The 20,650-nt window shown below is 36.2% G+C and overlaps 1 protein-coding gene across 1 annotated transcript in view; it reads right to left on the bottom strand.

Moving 5' to 3' along the window:
* Nucleotides 1–1,660: 1,660 nt before the first annotated feature.
* The window catches only part of mgat5b (alpha-1,6-mannosylglycoprotein 6-beta-N-acetylglucosaminyltransferase B), a gene marked incomplete at both ends in the record, with an annotated part of 144,917 nt that continues 125,927 nt past the window's right edge, over nucleotides 1,661–20,650 (bottom strand). The window contains 7 exons of the mRNA XM_081359903.1: nucleotides 1,661–1,859; nucleotides 3,087–3,358; nucleotides 5,858–5,932; nucleotides 8,524–8,640; nucleotides 9,554–9,700; nucleotides 10,517–10,672; nucleotides 18,445–18,575. Of these exons, the coding sequence (XP_081216029.1) occupies nucleotides 1,661–1,859; nucleotides 3,087–3,358; nucleotides 5,858–5,932; nucleotides 8,524–8,640; nucleotides 9,554–9,700; nucleotides 10,517–10,672; nucleotides 18,445–18,575 (1,097 nt within the window). The remainder of the gene's footprint in view (nucleotides 1,860–3,086; nucleotides 3,359–5,857; nucleotides 5,933–8,523; nucleotides 8,641–9,553; nucleotides 9,701–10,516; nucleotides 10,673–18,444; nucleotides 18,576–20,650) is intronic.

Raw genomic sequence — 20,650 nt, 5'->3', positions numbered from 1 at the left:
TTGTCCAAATAAACTGAGTTCTGATCCATCTTTCAAGAGCAAGCGATCCCGTGTTGAACTCTGGGATTTGAGAAGCAGTCGTCAGGAAAATTACGTGTTTGATGGCAGGACAATTTGTTCGAGGGCGGACCCCATACAACATAGACGGGCATTATGCAAATGTATTTTCTAGTGACGTAGAACCGTCATCCAGTGGGATTCCTAATTACAAATGACTCGTTTAGGCGGTTAAGAGTCAATTCTTTCTTTTGGGAGACAATAACATTACTTATCGTGCACTTTTGACTTTAAAACTTTGCAGAAAGTTTACATTCACAGACAGCTATAGTACACACTGCATGAAAGGGAGTATTCGAAAAACCATAATAAGGGCACTTTAAGCGGGAGTGAGTGCAGAATAAAACCTAGCAGGAGCGGACGGAAGAGGGACGAAAAAAAAAAAAAAACAGTCCCACGCAGAAATCTACTTTCAATCTCCAATTTGACTCCAAAATATAACACATTAAAATGGGTTGTGTGCCTCAGTGATAATGTATTTTTGTAGGCCGAGCCGTAAGTCAATCATCATACTGGTTCCATCGACAAAACCCAAATTGGCTTTTGTTTTGTTGAAGAAAATAAGCTCTGTGACCAGCAAAGGTTTATGATTTTTGCATGGATTGTTCATCATGATAATCTTCACAAATGAACACAACTTTTACCAATTTTGAAGTCTAAATACAACTATCACAAGTAAAAAAGCTAAACGCAGGTTATACATGCACTACACTACAGTCACATGACTTCAATGCCACCACCATTAAGCTTTAGACAAATCTTTCAGTCTTTATTTAAAACCTTTTCACTGGAAGTTGGAGTTATAATAGTTTGCAAGAGTGTGATTACAAACACAACGAGGCTGTGAAAGCGACTAGCGAGTAGATGAGTTTATTTGTTCGGATGATGACGTTTAATGTCCTCAACAACCTCTATAGTCACATTAAACACTTGGTAGCAGCCGCCTTTTACAAGACAAGTAAAAGCTTTAAAAAAAGGGGGGGGATTAATGATGTATTTCATGTTGTAGAATAAAACATGAACATATTTTGAGCTTGTGTTAATCACAGACCTTATTTCAGACATTTAACCAAAAACTCATTCAACAAAGCCATTGAGTTTATGACGGAAGTGATAAAATGCTAACTCATTTCCCAGTTTTGGCCTACAAAAATACTTGAGTTACACTCTATAACGTTTCATGTTGACTTTAAAATTCATGTGCAATTCTGGCACTTTCAGCATTCATAAAACTTCAGCTACTAGAGTCTGGCCTGCATCACATAGCAGCCACAAACTCAAAACTGTATTTTGCATTTATTTTCGGCTCACGCCGCCCGACCTTGAAGCCACCACCAGCCGAACTCTTTCAGATCGACTCCAAAGATGGTGAACATCAGGGTTACCATCTCGCTTACCATCAATAGCCCATCTGGAGGCAAAGTTTTGCTTTGGATCAAAGTAACCAAGAGTGAGGACACTTCTTCGGACGTATCTTCAAGCTTGACGTCAATGACCTCAGTCCAGCAATTCCCATGAACCTGTTGATACCAGCGATCTGGGGATTCTGCCCTGGACTGGCCTCAGTTTACCACAGATCTCTTTAAAGGTCTATGGTGAAAGCTCAAAGGCAGTCCCTGCACAGCGCCACCTGGCCGTGGAGGTAGTCTCTGCAAGGGCAAACCCGCTGGTGTTTGGCACTGACTCCAGCGCAACTGAACAGCAGCGGCTCTTTCTGCTGGAAACACTCTCTCCTGTCCACCTGTACAGCTGGAAACACATGGTTCTTCTCCGCTTCCAAAGACTCACACTGAGCATTAAGCCTGAAATGCACATATTCACACACAAGGCATCCGTTACAAACAACCACAGTCAAGTACAGGGGGAGATATTCAAAAGAGCACGGTGAATAGAGAACAATGACTGCTCATTTCTACAGCGGTCTTGGTTACGTAAATACTTTTCGCATTCATTTTCTTCATAGGGATTTAAGATCTGTCAGCTTTAAACCAAACAATCCAGCTGTGAGATGAATAACACATTACACATTTTGACTGAAGCAAAATATTACATGAAACTGCTTATCTCATGAAGCTCTGTAAATGAAGACAAAACTACAATGACATAAAACTACTGATTTCATTGATTATAAGTATAGGAAATATTCAAGACTTATGTATATCTTATTGCTAAAAAGGCTATTTGGTAACACTTTATTTTACAGTGTCCTTGTTACAAATGTTACATGTACTTACCATAGTAATAACAGTAAATTATGCATAATTACATGCAACCAGAGGTGTAAAGTCCAGGTTCAGAAAGTAAAAGTCCTCCTCAGTATTTTGTTCCACAGTTTTTCAGCCAGGAGATATGAATAATTAGTGAAATCAGCTGGCCGAGTTCATGGGTGGAATAAACATATGGCAGGACTTTTACTTTCTAACCCCTGGACTTTACACCTCTGCATGCAACGAACCCTCAACCAAATCCTAATCCTACCCTATCCCTATAGTAAGTACATGTAGTCAATTAATATCAATGTTAATCATTAATATCATGTACCTAAATGTATAACAATGCCACCTTAAAATAAAGTGTAACAGCCTATTTTTATTTGGAGAAAATGACTGGGACATTTGCTTCGAGATTGCTGCACTTTAGCATGTTTCAATGGAAAATTAGCAGCCATTCAGAACTTCTACCAGCCAAAAAAAAAAAAATATATATCACAGTTTCCTCGCAATACACTGTATTTAATATATCATGATGACTCACAAGTTGAGTATTTGCGCTAAATAGGGCAGATTTAAATTGGCTTGTGATTTGACAGCGTTTTCCGCCACAGTTGATTTTTACCCGCATTTGGCAGTTTGGCGGATGTTCATTTCAAACCCTGATTATACTCTCTAAAGGTGTATATGAATACATAAGCATTACAAAGCGAATATATAATCTACAGTAGATACAATTAATATCATAACTTCATATGAACAAATACATTTAAAAAAAAAATACATGCAAACAATCCAGAAACAGTGTGTGTCTCTCACCCATTGAAGGCCTCCATATTGTTGATGAAAGGAAAGAAAGCTGGCTCGCAGATTAGACCGGCGTCCTGGCAGGTTTTCACACAGGACGAGGCCTCTGGAGACAGGACGAGCCGGAGGGCGCTGAGGGGGGGCCAGCAGGCCGGAGCAGTGATGTTGGGTGCCCAGATCAAAGCTGTGGAGTTGGGCAGCTGGAGGAAAGGACTGGGTGGATTCCCAGGCCACGTTCTGGATTCATTGACTTTAGGGAATGGAACGCCGCGGTGACAAAAATCCTACAAAAAAAAACAAGAATTTGACTGGAAATATATTTTCAAGATAATTTATGATACATTATCAAAAAAAAAAAAAAAAAAAATAGCAGTTTTTCCTGAACAGATACAGAATTAAAATGACGTGCGCTGCTGCTATTTTTGTACAATTGTGTGATTCATCCAATCAATCCAACCAGGATTTACAGACAACTATGTTTTATAAAAATAATAACTTTTGAGTTATTTTATTTTATTTATTTTATTTTATGAAAATTACCATATTACAAGGCAAAGGCTTTAATAGTCACCAGACATAAGGCCTGCTGCAGCAATAGCAATAGCAATAGCAATAATGATAATGATAACTAGAACTATAAAGTTTAGTTTAATAATGGTTATAATTCTATGAGAATAGGGAAATCCACACCACAACTATGACGATATCATATGATATTGAATGATATTGTCTGAATCACTTTCAGAACAATTATTTCCAGCTGATGAACGATAAAAACATTGACAGCCAATCAAAGGGACGGCCCCTTTGATTGGCTGTCAATGTTTTTATCGTTCATCATACAAACTTTTGAAAAAAAAAAAAGAAAAGTGTTTCAAAGAGCATGTTTTTGAGAACTATCCCATTATATTCTCCATGTAAACTACAAAAAAGTGAGTTTGTGAAAACGGTGACGTTATGCACATATGTATTACATGTTCAGTCTAAAGTTGCATAGTGTTTCTTTACAAAGTGACATTGCCATCTATTGGCCTGGCGTGAACAATACAGTGTTTTTATTCGTTTTCACGGATCCGCGTGAACGGGGATTGTTTTGACAAAGTTGTAGTCTGTTTTAAACACAAAGGAAAAATGTTTCTGTTTTTAGTATATTGTTGTCGTGTACACAGAATTGATCCAATTTTAACGAGTTTGAGCATTTAAAGTGACAAATAACAGAAACTAAGCGTAGCGTCAGTTCTGGCGGGTCACGTTAGTCAAGCTCACTTCAGCTGACACAAAGCTGATCCACGTCTACCTATAGGAATACGATGCCTATCACTGTATACTTACAGTATATAAGCTCCTTCAGTATTATCAGCAGCTATTGCGTTTCTCAGGAGCTAATTACCCTCCTCCATCCCCAGCTCCTCTCGTCAGTCAGTATGACGTTCTGATTCCTCTTGAATCAGAATAAATTCTCGAATCATGTTGTACTTTAAAATCTTGAATTAATAATATCTGCAATACATTCATGTTGTTTCTGTTCTGTTTACCCTTAGGGGGGATATTGCTGCTCTTATCTATGCTAGGCTGAATGGATGTGCAGGGAATCAGAATCAGAATAAATTCTCGAATCATGTTGTACTTTAAAATCTTGAATTAATGATATCTGCAATACATTCATGTTGGTTCTGTTTTGTTTACCCAAAGGGGGGTTTTATTGCTGCTCTTATCTATGCTAGACTGCATGGATGCGCAGGGAGTTCTTGCCCAGAACAGAACCATACCACCAATCCTAACTGTATGCTAACTGTCAGTCATATTTGACGATAGTGGTCCTGACAGAACTGCAGCACGAGCTTATAATAATAAAAAAAATCACAATCTGTTGATGTGGACGATAATATAGTTATTGTATCATTATCTTTACAGTTATTGTTTTTGGTGTGAATGGGTCAATAGTCTGTTCAGTCAAATAGGCTACAATAAAAAAAAAAAAAAAAAAAAATTATAGTGTCATAATGCCGATACAAATAATACTACAATGCAAAATATTATTGCTTTTTAACTACTATTTTAACCTTTTTCTCTTTAATTACCTATTTGCAATGAATTCTTAAAAATTAATACTCCCAGGGGTCAAATGAGTAATTTTACTTTGTGTATGTTATTTCCAGGTTTGAGCTAAAAAAAGAAAGAAAAGAAGTGGTGCTGAGTACTGAAGGAGCTGAACAAAGCATTGAGTAGTTCAGGTTCTCAAAAGTGTTTCAGTGTATGTGCTCACATCAAATCCCAAAGGCAACCGACTAGCAAGCTCAGCATATATGTAGTTCACATCATAGGCAAAAATATGCTTACGCTTATTCTCTTACGTTTTTGTCTACGTGTGCATGTGTAAGCGTAACACAGATCATAGACTTGCTCTGCTCACGATTCGCACACTTTCTGTCCAAAACAATATGCAACATAAATAGCAGTGTGTCCCAGATCATAAAATGAAAGGTTACAGGAATGCAATCTTTTTCTAGAGGACTTTCAAAGTTTCAAAATGGCTCTAGTTGTGCCATTTTTTCATGTCATGTTGGATCCAGAGTGATTAGTCACGTGGTATTTTTGGCTTGTGTGATTGGCTAATAGACCAGAACTGAGAATCTATAAGCAAGGGTGACTCAAATTGTGTATTTAAATTCAAAGTGTATATATCCAGGGGTTCTTATCAAATGGCAAATTGTTGTAATATAAATATATATCTGTTTTTATGTGTGTTCTTTAATAGTATTGAACTTGAAATGCATCCGTACCTGATGTTGAATGTAAGCGTTCACTCTCTCCAGCATGCCTTCACAAGTGTACTCGTATGGTATGAAGGGTTCCACCTGTGCAAACAGACGAATGCTAAAAGTCACAAACAGAAACATATTTACAACTTATGCAGCAAACACATGCTGTTCACTTAACTAATACCTGTCCATGCATGTCATTATTGTGAAGCCTGATTAAACTATGCGTCTTGATTCATATTTACAGGTACTTTCAATGTTACATAAATCATAAGTGAACATTCTTCTTGGCTAACCAATGGCAGATGGGCAAGTGTTTAAGGATTGAACCAAGCCTTATGAGAGCTTTGTGTGAAGAACTGACTTAATGTTACACATGGGAAACTCCTCTCCAATGCAGCTCACAAATATTCTTCTCCATCACTTTTGCTTATGACACACATGAATACCAATGACGTCAAATCCATGGTGTCAACGTTTCTGTTTAGCATCTGATCGAGATTTCAAGAGCTTTGACCAGGGGAAATATATTCATATCAATACTGGTTTAAGCCCTATTCTGACGGGACTAGTTTTCATGGAGGATGTTAGAGAAAATCCTTTGAATGTTTTTTTTATTTGTATTTAAAATCACAAAGACTTGACTTGACTAAGAAACAAGAAACTCACCAACAGGTTACAAGGAACAAAGCTAGACAAGGCACAATGGAAACATGAAACAAACAGAACAGATGAAATGTGACACATGAAACAAGAGACCCAATCAGAACAGGACACATTAGACAAGGGAAGAACATGACATGATCACATGAGGGCAAGGGAATCACATGACAAAACCAGAAACTGGAGCTGTGTCTGAAATTTCCCCCCAAACCTTCAATAGGTCCCTATTTGAGGCAACGGCCATTTATAGTGGTGTTTAATCATAATGGACATTATCGAGTGCAATATCATTCAATCCCAGAATGCACCACAATAACGAGTGTACAACAAATGCACTCTCAATGGCTAGAGATTACCCACAATGCACTGTGAGGTTCGTGCTGAATGAATTCCCGCGTTGGACCAGAAGATGGCGCCCGCAACTGAATCATCCATCCATTTTCCAAACCTCTGGTCCAAAGTGGCTACAGCGCAATATCATACAGGTATAAATTCCTTTTTAATTAATTATTAAATTGTTTAATCAAGGTTTATACATGCTAGTTTCCATGACAGAGTTCAAGATAAATATTTCCATTACTATTGGAGCTGCCAGTTTGCTAAGTTTCAAATGATTATTAAACAGCAAGCTCAAACTATGCAAAAAGTGGAAGCCCTTCCGGAAAACTCGGCGTCCCAATTCACTCACTCGTTTTCATTCACTCCTTCAACTGGACTATATTAGTGGAGTAATGTAGGGAAAAGCGAATGAGGGTACAGGGGGCGATTTTGAACACAACTGCAGACTTGAGCATGAATTAAAAAATAAAAGACATGAACAAAACCCGAAACTAACATTACAGGCTTAAAGTGATATGAGCATGAGTAAATAAAAACAAATGTAGTTTGTAGGTGTATTCACTGACAACTTTAACCTGCCATTCATTTAGAAAATAGCAATATTTCCACTTTTATACGGTTTCACCAATGCCTCTAGTTTTATATATATATATATATATATATATATATATATATATATATATATATATATGAAGAGTTCAGATGCAAAAGCCTCTAAGTGCCATCTGAAATTTTCTTCTAGAATGATCATTTTTATCAAGCTCGAATATTTAAGTTAAGCAATTTCACTTAAATGACAACTAATAGGTAATCTTCGATGCCATTTAAGTGAAATTACTGAACTTATATATACCAGCTTGATAAAAATGATCATTCTAGAAGAAAATTTCAAATGGCACTTAGAGGCTTTTGCATCTGAACTCTTCATATATATATATAATTTTTTTTTTCCTAATAAAAAGTACTTGTGTCTCCATAAGACTAGCTAGACTGGCTAAACCAGCATCAAACCAGCATTAACCAGCACAAGTCTTTTCAGCAGGGATGTGCAATCATTCCTAGAAACGGCAATATCCCACAGTGTTGAAACAAATTTAAAATAATTGATCTTTTTTTAGAAGCGCTGACAAAGATTGCATGTCGTATCATTCCATGGGTGATGGTGAAACTCAAAGCAAGTTTGGAAAGACTCATCTTGTGTACATTTACACAATTGCAAACTGTTGTTCTCTGTACTCAAAAACATGCAAATTCTTTTGTTTGCTTTCCCTATTTTTGCACTGTGGATGAAAAAAAACTGTGATTTCCAACTTTTGACAGACACTCCGTGTGTTTCCATAACAACAGCAAGTTTGTGCTTTGAGAAAGCAACTGAGTCAGAACTAAAGACTACGATGACTAACAAATACTACATTGCACTCCACTGTTTAATTGGCGCCATGGAAGATTTATATAAAAAAGATGACAGCATCTCCAAATATTCCTCTTCCAACTACTAGGCATGTCTTGATGGGAGTATGTACATTGTATTTTATAATATATATATATATATATATAGTATAATTGTATGTAAATTGTAAAAAAAAATTGGACATCCCTTTTCTATATTTCTTCATAAAGCCATGCAACAACCACTGTTACACTGCACATACAGTAAGAGAGCTGTAACAGAAAACTACAGTCACCTTGTCTTTGAGTATGTCTACAACAGCTGTCTCAAATTCTTGAGAGTTGTTGAAGTCTACTGTTCTGACATGGGGTTTGCCGATGTACTGTTCAGTGTACGGATGCTGAGATGACACCTGATGGGGAGATAAAAAAAAAAAATAGTGTTAACTATCATGATATCACGTTGCAGGAGATGAGGTGAGGCAGGAACTAAATGCAGTAGTCAACTTTATTAAACATTCAATCCAATTAACACACACTTAGGAGATCAAAATAATGCAAAGAAGAAAAAGAACACTAAACAAAGACATTTTCTCTACACCATGGAAGTGCTGCAGGTGATCTGAAAACAAACAAGTAAGCTGGAGTTGAGCGATCTCCATTGAGAAATTCTGCTTAAATGAAAGTGTCATTCAGTCAGTCTGTGTTCTGTTTGCTTGGACTAAATCTGCAATCAAACCTTCTCAGTTTTAAACTGCAATAAATCCAAACATGGATTAGACTATTGTTTGCAATTGTGGTTGCTGAATAAATGCACCCTCAGTGTGGCAATACAAAGTATTTTTTGCTGTTGTTTCAATAGAAGAAAACATTAATTAAAGGATTAAGGAATTCCACAGTTTTAATTTTTGAGAGAAGTTTCTTGTTTTAACAGGTTTCATAATGTATGCTATATGATAATAGCGATAACATTCTCTTAATTTCTGCTTATTGGTGAAAGTGGAATAATTCTCAAATGACAACAATCATTGTGATTTTAATTTTGAGCAAAATAATTGTGATTATCAATTTAACCATTATGTAGCATGATGAAAATGTGACTAGCTTTCATTGACTAAAACTATGCCCAGACATATAGTTAAAACTTGACCAAACACATGACAAGGTTGATTGGCATAGGATGATTTTGTATTTAAGGAAGTAGACCTGTAGTATTTACTGTAGTAGTAATATACATTTTGTACCATCCTGGTCAAAAAAAAAGAAAGAGAGAACTAATCCACAGAATATGGTTACTGGCATATAAAGCGCGCAGACTGCACTTACCTCTCTGGAAGTGGGCTTGCCCCTGAAGAACTCATGGTTGAGGGAGCTGCGAGGGGGGTCGAACTTTGGCTGCAGAAATATGCATCCATTGGCTATGGCCTCTAAAGGGGCGGGGCCTTCGTACGGAAAGCCAAATCCCAGGAAGAGCTAAGAGAAAATGTAATGGTATAAATTAGTTTAAACTCTAAACTAGGGTTGTCAACAGATTAAAAGTTTAACATTTTTTTTTTTTTACATATGATCATTAATCAATAATAACGTTTATGAATATTTGATGAAGGAAGTCCCCTAAGTAATTGCTCTAATGGTAGAAAAATGAATGGAAATTACATTCAGGTCAAGATGAAATTCATACTTTAAATTGACAGTCCTTCAATAATATCTAAACTACATTATTACCAGTATTACTGGTGATGCATTACAAGTAATGTGTATTATGCAATTAGATTTCTTTTTTGATATAACGAGTAAAGTAATGCATTACTTTATAAATGTACACATTTTTAAGTAATAAACTAAAAAGCTATGTACAATTATTATTATTTTTTTAAATAAAAAAATAAACTACTGAATTAAAATCTCTTCTCCATAACATAGTCACTTTCAGTAAAAAGAGTTATACAATAGATAAAATAACCCATAATGTTAAGAGATTGTTTGTATGGCATACATAGATCTAGGGGCCAGGAAATATTGTAAGTGAAGGTGTATGTTATATATGATATGGTGTTGAGTGCATTACTGCATTAAACACTTGCAAAATGTAACTTCTCCGTGAGAGTGAGACAAAATAATGTAAAAGTAATGTAACATTGTAATGTGATGTAATGTAAAAAGTAACTGCAAGTTACTAATAAGTACTACAATTAGTTACTTTTTGTAAATCTTGTAACAAATTATTTTTACAAGTAACTTTCCCCAACACTTCTCATCAAAGATTTAAAAGTACATCATGCTAAGCACCTTAGCCTTTCTCAGAAGCTGCTGTAACTCCTGTTGGGGCAGTAAGCCGTGGTTCCTGACGAATGCTGGCACCTCTGGGGGACGTTGTGCCTCATAGTACACTGTCCCATGGATGTCCATGTAACGGTGTAAGATGGTCAGCAACTTCTCCTTACCCTTCATCAGCACAGAAAGTGGGGAGAAGAGATGAGAATAAGCTGTACACTGTACATTTCAATTTGGTAATTTTACTTGAAAAAATCTTGCCTCAGGAAAATCTAGTAAAGAGTATCAGTGTATTCAAGTTTTTAGAACTTGGCTTCTGAGTTTTACTGACTTAATATTAACAGAGTAACAGTGCATTGTGGCATGAATACATTAAGCAATTGCTTTGTTTTTACAGTTTTTTGCTTTATTTGACAATTGTATTTGCTGTCTTGTGGCAGTATTAGCACAATAAAGAACAAATGCAATTGTTTTGTAATGGTCAGAGTCTTATACATTTAAAAAGTAATGTAATGGTTACCATTGTTGTGTTTTGTCTTTTGAATGTTGATGTCTGTGTGTCACTAAAACAATGATGATTGTAAGATATTGGCACAACTACTCTGTGTGTGCTTATATGTTGTTGATGCATTCAAATATGTGTCTATACACTTTTGCCCGTGTCTACTGTCTGTGATACTTGTGTTATGTTTTAAATTTTTTTTTTTTATTCGGCCATCAACCTGCCAGTTGTCCTGATCAGGAATAGTGGTTATGTTATTCTTACTTATCTATATCTAAGGCTTTCTTATTGATATGCATTTATTGTATTGTTGTAGTGTATTTATTGTTTTCTCTTAACCATCAACCTGCTAGGGACTGCAGATGAAAATTAGCCTATATGGCTAAATCTTACACATTTACATGTTGGACTTTGTACTCATGTTGATTAATGTGTGTTGTCCCTTTTAAATAAAGAAATAATAATAATAATAATAATAATAATAATAATAATAAAAACTAGAGGGGGATCAACTTAAATGTTTACTGTTTCACAATAGTGTTAGCAATAAAAAGTGTAGTAGACCATAACTCAACATCCAATGTAGATTAGTTAGTGATTTAGAGAGAAGTTTGGTATATTTTAAAAGCAACACATATATTACTTCACTTCCTGTGAAACCACAAATAAATGTTATTTCTTGTTGCATCATAATTAATTACAGTGATTCAAATGAAGTTCCAAGTGCCCAAGCATAATGGTAAAAATAATTGTAAGAAATCAACATCAATTTATAAAGTCAATTAATGTGATATTCTCTCAAAATGTTCAGTTGTATTGCCAATTCAACATTGACTTAGAGCATAAGCGAAGGCAACTGAGGAGAAAGATAACCTCAAAAGTGGGAGAAATGAGTGAAAAGTCAATCAAGAGTTGCCCCGCCTCATTTGCTTGACGAAATGGTACTGAATCCAATCAAGTAATCTTTATTTGGGGTTTCTGAATAACAAAGGCATAGTATGTGAATAGTACAGATTACTAGATTTTTACAATTACGTTCAACAAATTGTTAGACATTAACTAACAAAGGGTTGGTAAGAACAACTGTTAGGTTTTATAGTGATAGAAAGACTGTGTCAAGCCCTCCTGGAAAGTCCCTACTTATGAGTTCTGTGATGATTATGTCAAACAGAGTTAAAGTGATTTTGGAATACAAAAAATACATCTGGCAATTTTTTGAAAAACACTGAAAGATTTTGGGCCTAATGCAACATAATGAAGTTCATAATATGTGCACTGCATTTAATTGTTGCTTTATCTGTATTTTATCATAGTTTAGTCACGCAAATCTGTCACCTGTTCTCTAATTGAGTAGTGTTTTCTGGCATGCTGTATAACTGTTCTTCATCAACAGTACACAAAATACATACAAACTGTGCATTTAAAAAGTAATTGTTTCGCAACTACTGACTTGAGATCAGCACCATGGACAGCACATAAACTGAAGCATGGTTACATAGGGGAGCAGTGAAACTGACTTAAAATTAAAACTTCACAGCAGAACTACAAAATCTTATCAAAACTGTAATGCATTTGCATTTGCCTTTGACAGAAAACAAAGAGCCTGATCTGATGTAGCCAGCATCCCAACAACATTGATTCACTCTCCTTTTGTTGTCCAATAAACACTTAATTTCCCTGTGTTTGTATATGCATTTTTTTTAGTTTGTATTTGTGCATACAGTGGGGAGAACAAGTATTTGATACACTGCCGATTTTGTAGGTTTTCCCACTTACAAAGCATGTAAAAGTCTGTAATCTTTATCGTACTGTAGTAGATACTCTTCAACTGTGAGTGACGGAATCTAAAACAAAAATCCAGAAAATTACATTGTATGATTTTTAAGTAATTAATTTGCGTTTTATTGCATGACATAAGTATTTGATATATCAGAAAAGCAGAACTTAATATTTGGTACAGAAACCTTTGTTTGCAATTACAGAGATCATACGTTTCCTGTAGTTCTTGACCAGGTTTGCACACACTGCAGCAGGGATTCTGGCCCACTCCTCCATACAGACCTTCTTCAGATCCTTCAGGTTTCGGGGCTGTCGCTGGGCAATATGGACTTTCAGCTCCCTCCAAAGATTTTCTATTGGGTTCAGGTCTGGAGACTGGCTAGGCCACTCCAGGACCTTGAGATGCTTCTTACGGAGCCACTCCTTAGTTGCCCTGGCTGTGTGTTTCGGGTCGTTGTCATGCTGGAAGACCCAGCCACGACCCATCTTCAATGCTCTTACTGAGGGAAGGAGGTTGTTGGCCAAGATCTCGCGATACATGGCCCCATCCATCCTCCCCTCAATACGATGCAGTCGTCCTGTCCCCTTTGCAGAAAAGCATCCCCAAAGAATGACGTTTCCACCTCCATGCTTCACGGTTGGGATGGTGTTCTTGGGGTTGTACTCATCCTTCCTCTTCCTCCAAACACGGCGAGTGGAGTTTAGACCAAAAAGCTCTATTTTTGTCTCATCAGACCACATGCCATTCTCCCATTCCTCCTCTGGATCATCCATATGGTCATTGGCAAACTTCAGAAGGGCCTGGACATGCGCTGGCTTGAGCAGAGGGACCTTGTGTGCACTGCAGGATTTTAATCCATGACGGCGTAGTGTGTTACTAATGGTTTTCTTTGAGACTGTGGTCCCAGCCCTCAGTCCTGCCATGTAGTTCTGGGCTGATCCCTCACCTTCCTCATGATCATTGATGCCCCACGAGGTGAGATCTTGCGTGGTGCCCTAGACCGAGGGAGATTGACCGTCATCTTGAACTTCTTCTAAACTAACAGGTCTGTGAGAGCCGGAATTCTTACTGGTTGGTAGGTGATCAAATACTTATGTCATGCAATAAAATGCAAATTAATTATTTAAAAATCATACAATGTGATTTTTTGGATTTTTGTTTTAGATTCCGTCTCTCACATTTGAAGTTTACCTATGATAAAAATTACAGACCTCTACATGCTTTGTAAGTAGGAAAACCTGCAAAATCAGCAGTGTATCAAATACTTGTTCTCCCCACTGTATGTGACCTCAATCAACAAAAACTAAATGGAATGTAATGGTATGTACACACACAATGATTGAAGAAAAATATTAAAATAAATAATGCCAAAACACATCAGCATGCATTCATTATGCTGGCAAGATATATTAAAATATATTACAACTTATAGATCACATCTTTAATTATGTATGACTAAAGTCAATTTCACCATCATCTCCACTGAGAGATTATTTCATTTCATACATTAATACTGATTTGAGGCTGTCAAGAGTTTGACTGAGAAACATGTAATTAAAATGAGCCTTAGGCTACAATTTATAGGCATATTAAAATCATGTTATACCCAAGAGTAGTGATTTGATTTCTCTTTTCTTGAGAATATTGTTGTTTAGTTTATACTGCCTAACTCAGTTTCTTATGTACAGGTATATGCAATCTAAAGGTCAGATTACATTATGTTTTACTCAATATTAGATATTAAAGCAGCATAGAGTTGATGGACTCTACAAGTTTAATGCTGTCTGCATGAGTGCTATGGTTTGACAAATTAAAAAAGAAAAGAAAACTAAAAATATAAGAAATGGTGAACAAGATGGCTTTTTTTCCCAATCTGGCCCTTGACAGTACATTTGATATCTCTATTTTTGATGTTGCTATTTTCACATCAGAACAAAGAGAAGGACCATGTTCTCTGGACAATAATGAAAGTTCTCTTAGATGTGCAGTTAAAGAGGTCTATAAATTATTTACTTATTTAAATCATTACTCTACTTACATTAATAATTCATACATCTCCTCAGGCAAGTGTTACACCTAATTTCTTATATCAAACCATTAAGAGTTGTGGAGGCAAGTGCACTCTCTTGAGAATAAAAACACATTTGGCCCTTTTCCTTGCACAGCAAAAGAACATTGACTCTCATGCATGCATTAACAGCACAGTTCTTAAAGTGACTAGAAAAGTTCAAAGTTTACCTTCCGGACATTTATGACCGAATGATTCTTGTGTGAACCAAATTGCTTTTCCTCTAAGCAGTAATGAATGTGCGATTGAAGAATAAGAGTAACAGATGATGTGCTATTTCAAATAACGGACATTCAGAAAAATCAATGTCGGGCCTCGTTAAGGTTCACATTAAAGATTTCTGTCTGTCTCTGGAAAATCATTGGTAGGTTAATGACATCTCCGTATCGATCTCTGTATGAAAACGTTAGTTAAACAGCGCTGAGGATAAAACATTGTTATATAAGTCTGTATCAAGCAATCAGTAAATTTAAATTAAACCAATGAAAGCTTATTTGTGAGTGAGCAAGTTGACGTACATGATTCATTCCAATGCGGTTTTCAGAATCTAAATGGAATCTTCTTTTTTTGTAACACATTTTTATGCATTTGATAATAAGACATTCTGTGTTTTGTATATTGTATTATTTATTGTATGTTATTTGTATGCCCCATGATCAAACCACTGTTTAATGTGACCCAGTATGCATTATGTCTCATTTCAAAATGTATGTATAGCCCCAGGGTGTCGGACTGGGGGTAAAACCAGTGCTGATTACCAGGGCTCCAAGGGGAGAGAGGGCCCTTGAAAAGTCTGGACTGTATTTTATTTTACCTGGATATTTTCATTTCCTAATTACATTTCATAATGCATGTCAGATGAAATGTAAAGTTAATGTATTGGCGGAATAACTTGGTTGATTGACTGACCACATGTTGTATAAAAAAAAGTAAAGACAAGGTCTCAAGGTCCAACCCCTTGCTAATGCGCCAAATGGTTTAGTCCATATGCACGCATTTTGTTTATGTAAGTTAGTTAAGCATCTGGTGGAGCGCAAACTTCTGCTGTAGAAATGTCTTTATAAAAGAAAGCAAAATCAGGCCACCAAAAAAAGAAAGCAAAGACAATAGAAGGAAATAAAACAAAATAAGGGGAAACAATTGGTAACTGATTTCTTTTCAAAGAAAGCTGAGCACAAACTAGAACACGAAATCTATAGTGCTGAACTGCTTGAATATCTCTGTGATCATTAGTGCTAAAAATGAACTGAGACAACTCATTGAAAGAGAAGAACATACACTTTCAGATGATAATTTGGTGTACATGTAATCTGAGATAAAGGTTAAATAAATAAACCGTACACTAACAATGCTGTTTGCATACAACACACCATTATAATAGCCTAATTTGAAATTTGAAACGTGTTTAATTTTAAATTAATAGGTTACAATATCTAAAATTAGCAATAATGGGCACAGAGTATTATTATTTTATTATGAATAAAGCATAATAAAAATAAATGTTATCTCAAGTAAAAATCATTTAAGTAAAGTGACTGTGGACCAGAGTATGTTAAGAAAGTCTGAAATGGTGACTTAAGCACATATGGCATTAATATTAGGCTACCTTTAGTGGCATTTACTGGGGGGGGGGGGAACTCAAATGTCATGTATAAGCTATCTTTTCGTTTTGTCTTGTTCATTCTGCAAATAAAATATGGCTGAATCAAGTCTTGTTTGGTTATCATACAGTAAGTAGTTTGTTCATGTAGGGATTAGAAAACTAAAATGGTATTTTAAGCTGTTTTATAGCCTACGTTGGGTGTTATATATAAAAAAAAAATATTGTAATATTATTTAGCTTAAACTTAGTAACCACAGTAAAGTAGGCTAGATAATGTTGGGAAAGGAGGTTTGAAATGTGTGTAGACATATGCACACATGACAAATTATCAGGCCACTCTAAGCATTACAGTTAATAGTTATTACCCTATAAACATCTAGGCCTACAGATTCATGTGTACAGAGGCCAGATTATTTTATTTATTAATTTATTTATTTTTCTTTTGGGTGGGTGGACATGGGGGCCCATCAGGACTGGGCCCGGGATCTTGTAGTACACCCCTAGCCATGTTTACACCTGGTATTATGATGCGTTTTGGTTGGGATCACAAGTAGACGAGGGAGACGTCTTTAATCCGTTTTAATCCGTTTCTTTTGTCCACTTTTAATCACTTCTGTCCCGATTACTTCAAGAGGGGGATCTATGGGCGAGTAAATGAATGTGTTTTTTCAGATCTTTTGATCTAATGGACAAAAGTTATAAAGTTTGAATCCCATATGACTAGCGCACTTCCCATAATGTTTAGGCATCAAGTCAGTAGGCGGCGAGAAGACAGTCTTTTGTGGCTGTTTGAACACATTTGACCACATAAGCGTTTACTCTACAAAAGCAATCCGGTCGAATGTGTTTTCAACTACATTTCCATTTATGCATTTGGCTAGCGTCTAGCGAGTGTTTACATTGAACAACAATGGGAAAAAAGCACAGTGGAATGGAAAAATGCATTCTGTGTGAAGACTTCTTTCAAAAACATTAAATAATCTTATCGACCCCAAACTTTTCAAGTTCCAGGCCTGGAACTTCCAGGTTTCTCCATGACCGTGGGAACCCTGCTCACCCATAAACTGATGAAAAGATTGTCACGCTCTCAGTTAGAGCTGTAAGTGATCCAAGACGGTCGTCAAGAGACCGAAAAATAAATTAGAAATGGGGGGAGGGGGACGGAGGACAAGAGGAGATGATTGTCTTGCCAATCTCTAAGCATACAGTTGTGGTTCTGGGCTGAGTGACACATGCACAATGAGAGCGAGTGGGCTGCTATTTGGCCTGGAGGGAACTGTCAGTGTTTAGGGACTCCACAGCGCAGATAGCTTTAAAATGGCAACCTGTCAAACAAACAGAAATGACAATGCAAACCTCGGGCCGCACAGAGGCAGAGATGGAGACACATTTACACGGCGCTGAAGAGCGCAGCATTCAAAAAACGGCAGGAAAAAACATTCAGGTTAAACGTGGAGACTTCATTTCTCAAAGACTTGGAGCTTTTTCACAGCTCCTGGGATGCATTTTGTTCTCTTCAAAACCAATCTCTGCTCCCGAATGCCTATTGGTTCGAACACACTTTCTGATTAAAGTCTGCTACTTGTCAAGTTTTTTATTTATTTCTTTAGTTGGCGGACGGGTGGGCGCAGTTTCCTCTGGCGATGTTCACAGCCTGTCTCTCTCGATGCTGCAGAATGTTTGCTTTCATCCTGCTTTGAAGCGTGTTAAAGCAGGCTGATGTTATTTGCTGTCAGCACATCCAAACACCACTTTAGCACAATCACTGTGCCCAACAAGCCATGATAGGAGCCAGGCAATCAATCTCCGTATGTTCTGACAGTTACACGGACTGAAAGCAAGTCTACAGCAGTTTTCAAATTCTGAGCAAGGCTGGCGGTCTGACGCTATACTGCGTGATGGTAGAAATGTGTCAGAATTTTGCTTTTTCTGTTAACCATCTGGAAAATCTTTGCTTTGACCTGCTATTGTTGGAAGCACACGTTCTTACCTTCCACATGCTGGCTTCTTTGCCGTAAACCACAGCCATGTTGTTGACTTTGTCTCTCTGGATGTGGTATCTTTCAGTCTGGTTTAGTTCCTCGGTCACAAAACCCATGAAGGAGTTATCAGGAGTGTGTGCTGGGGAGGAAAAACACAGTAATTCTAATTTCATAAATACAGTTCCGTACAAGAATTCATTCATTTTGAATAGAATCTTAAATGTTAGAGAGAGAAGCAGCAAACAGAATTGGTTTAAGAATGTCCAGTTTGTTCAGTTTAGATGTAAGCACTATGAAGAATAGAATGCAACATTTGGGTACTGGAAGTAAAAAACTCGAAGTAAAAAATGTATTTTTTAACTATAACTTATAAACCTTTAAAGACAGCCTTACTGTGAACTATGAAGTTGTTAATCAGTGGTATTTGCTTCTGTTGAAGATGTCGTCAGCCTGCCTTATTTCAACTTTTTTTTCAATTTTTATTTTTTATGTAAGTACATAGTAGTTAAAGACATGAAGTGGTGCCAATATCCTTAAAGGTGCTCTAAGCGATGTTGGGTGACGTCACTTCTTGTTGACGTTCGAAGTATTGTCAAACAAAACGGAGGCTCCTTCTCATCCTGTCCCCGTCCCCATTAATAAATGTTAATAAATATAAATATTAATAATTGTAATAATTAATGTAAAACAATGTAATATTAATAAATTAATAAATGTTTATAAATAATACATATTCAAATTAAAATGCCACTAATTACATTTAGATGTAATTTAATAGACTATAGTTAAAGAACATTTAATTTCCTCACAATAGTTTAATTTTGTTTTTATATAAATCTTTTATACACATAAACAAAGTGGTGGAAATGTTGTTTTTCATGACAAAATCAGTTTGATGACTGGTACTTGTTTTGACTGCACTGAACTTTCAGTTTAGGAAAAAACTGCCTGCCTGCCTGAAAAAAAAAAAACCCTCTACAGTAAAGAGATATTTACTGAAAATGCATCTTTGTTTTCAGTCATTCCAATCCATCATCCTGTGTGGAATCTGGCCAATTCAATTCAAATTCACACTCGCAAACTGAAAGGGAACAAATTGTTAAATTCTGAACTTCAGCCAACCCTGTGTCCTGTTATTATATTTAAATGAGGAACAGTGCCTCAGACTGCCTAGATGTAGATTTGTGCATATGCTGCACAGACCCAAACCCTCTCCAGCTCGGAGAACATCTGCTGCTCTTCTCCTGCTTACAGATGATCTGCGCCTATAGCATCTGCTACCCAAGACACAAAACACTCACCCAAACATGCACTGTTCTTGTTTTCTGCACTGTGATTACTAAACGTCATGCGCATGTGTATTACGTGTTCAGTCTATAGGCGCTTAGTGTTACTTTACAAAGTGGCATCTTGCCTGGCATGAATAATACAGCGATTTTAGTCATTTTCACGGATCCGTGTGAAAAGGGATCATTTTGACAATGTATTTCTCACTATAAAAATTTAAATAACCCATTAACCATGAAAGTATTACGCACTCATGTACGATATAGATATAGATATATATAGAATCTTTTTAGCTAAAATAATATACTAAACACTAAAATAACGCAATACTCATTGATTTTACAACATAAGATGTACTTTAACATACAACCTTAATGTACATTACTGATAACAAAAAAAATGAAAAATAAGAAACCATTATTTAAAGTAAACATAATTAAATGTGAACTGTCAAAAAAGCAGAAATGTCAGTTTACGGTTATTTTTGCTTTTAATATTTTTTTATGAGACCAAAATGTTTGATACTATATTGAAACTATTGAAAAATTTCATAATTCGCGTCACCAATTTCAAAATAACAAAAAGTAATACTAGCCTAAGTTAAAAAAACAACAACTCTCAACAACAATTATATATATATATATACATATATACAGGGTGCGATTTGTGAAAAAAACAGAGGGGGGGGGATGTTTTGAAACATTTTTATTCATAAAAATAAACCATGAGAACATGAACTTCATTCACTGCATTTGCTGCTCTGGACCCTTTTCATTGTTCCCAGCTAGCTAGCTAGAGTTTTCGCGCTGAAAAATTACATAAATATTTGTAGGCTACTTGGTGACATTCTGAAAAGCCGTACATGGATCAAAGCTAATGGACAGAATCAGATAAATCAGAGCTTAGATTCTCTGCCCGAGCCGAACT

Source organism: Scardinius erythrophthalmus (assembly GCF_964197995.2).
Source record: "Scardinius erythrophthalmus genome assembly, chromosome: 1".
Lineage (NCBI taxonomy): Eukaryota > Metazoa > Chordata > Actinopteri > Cypriniformes > Leuciscidae > Scardinius > Scardinius erythrophthalmus.
Note: the sequence above shows the minus strand (reverse complement) of the source record. Positions and strands in the feature narration are given on the sequence as shown.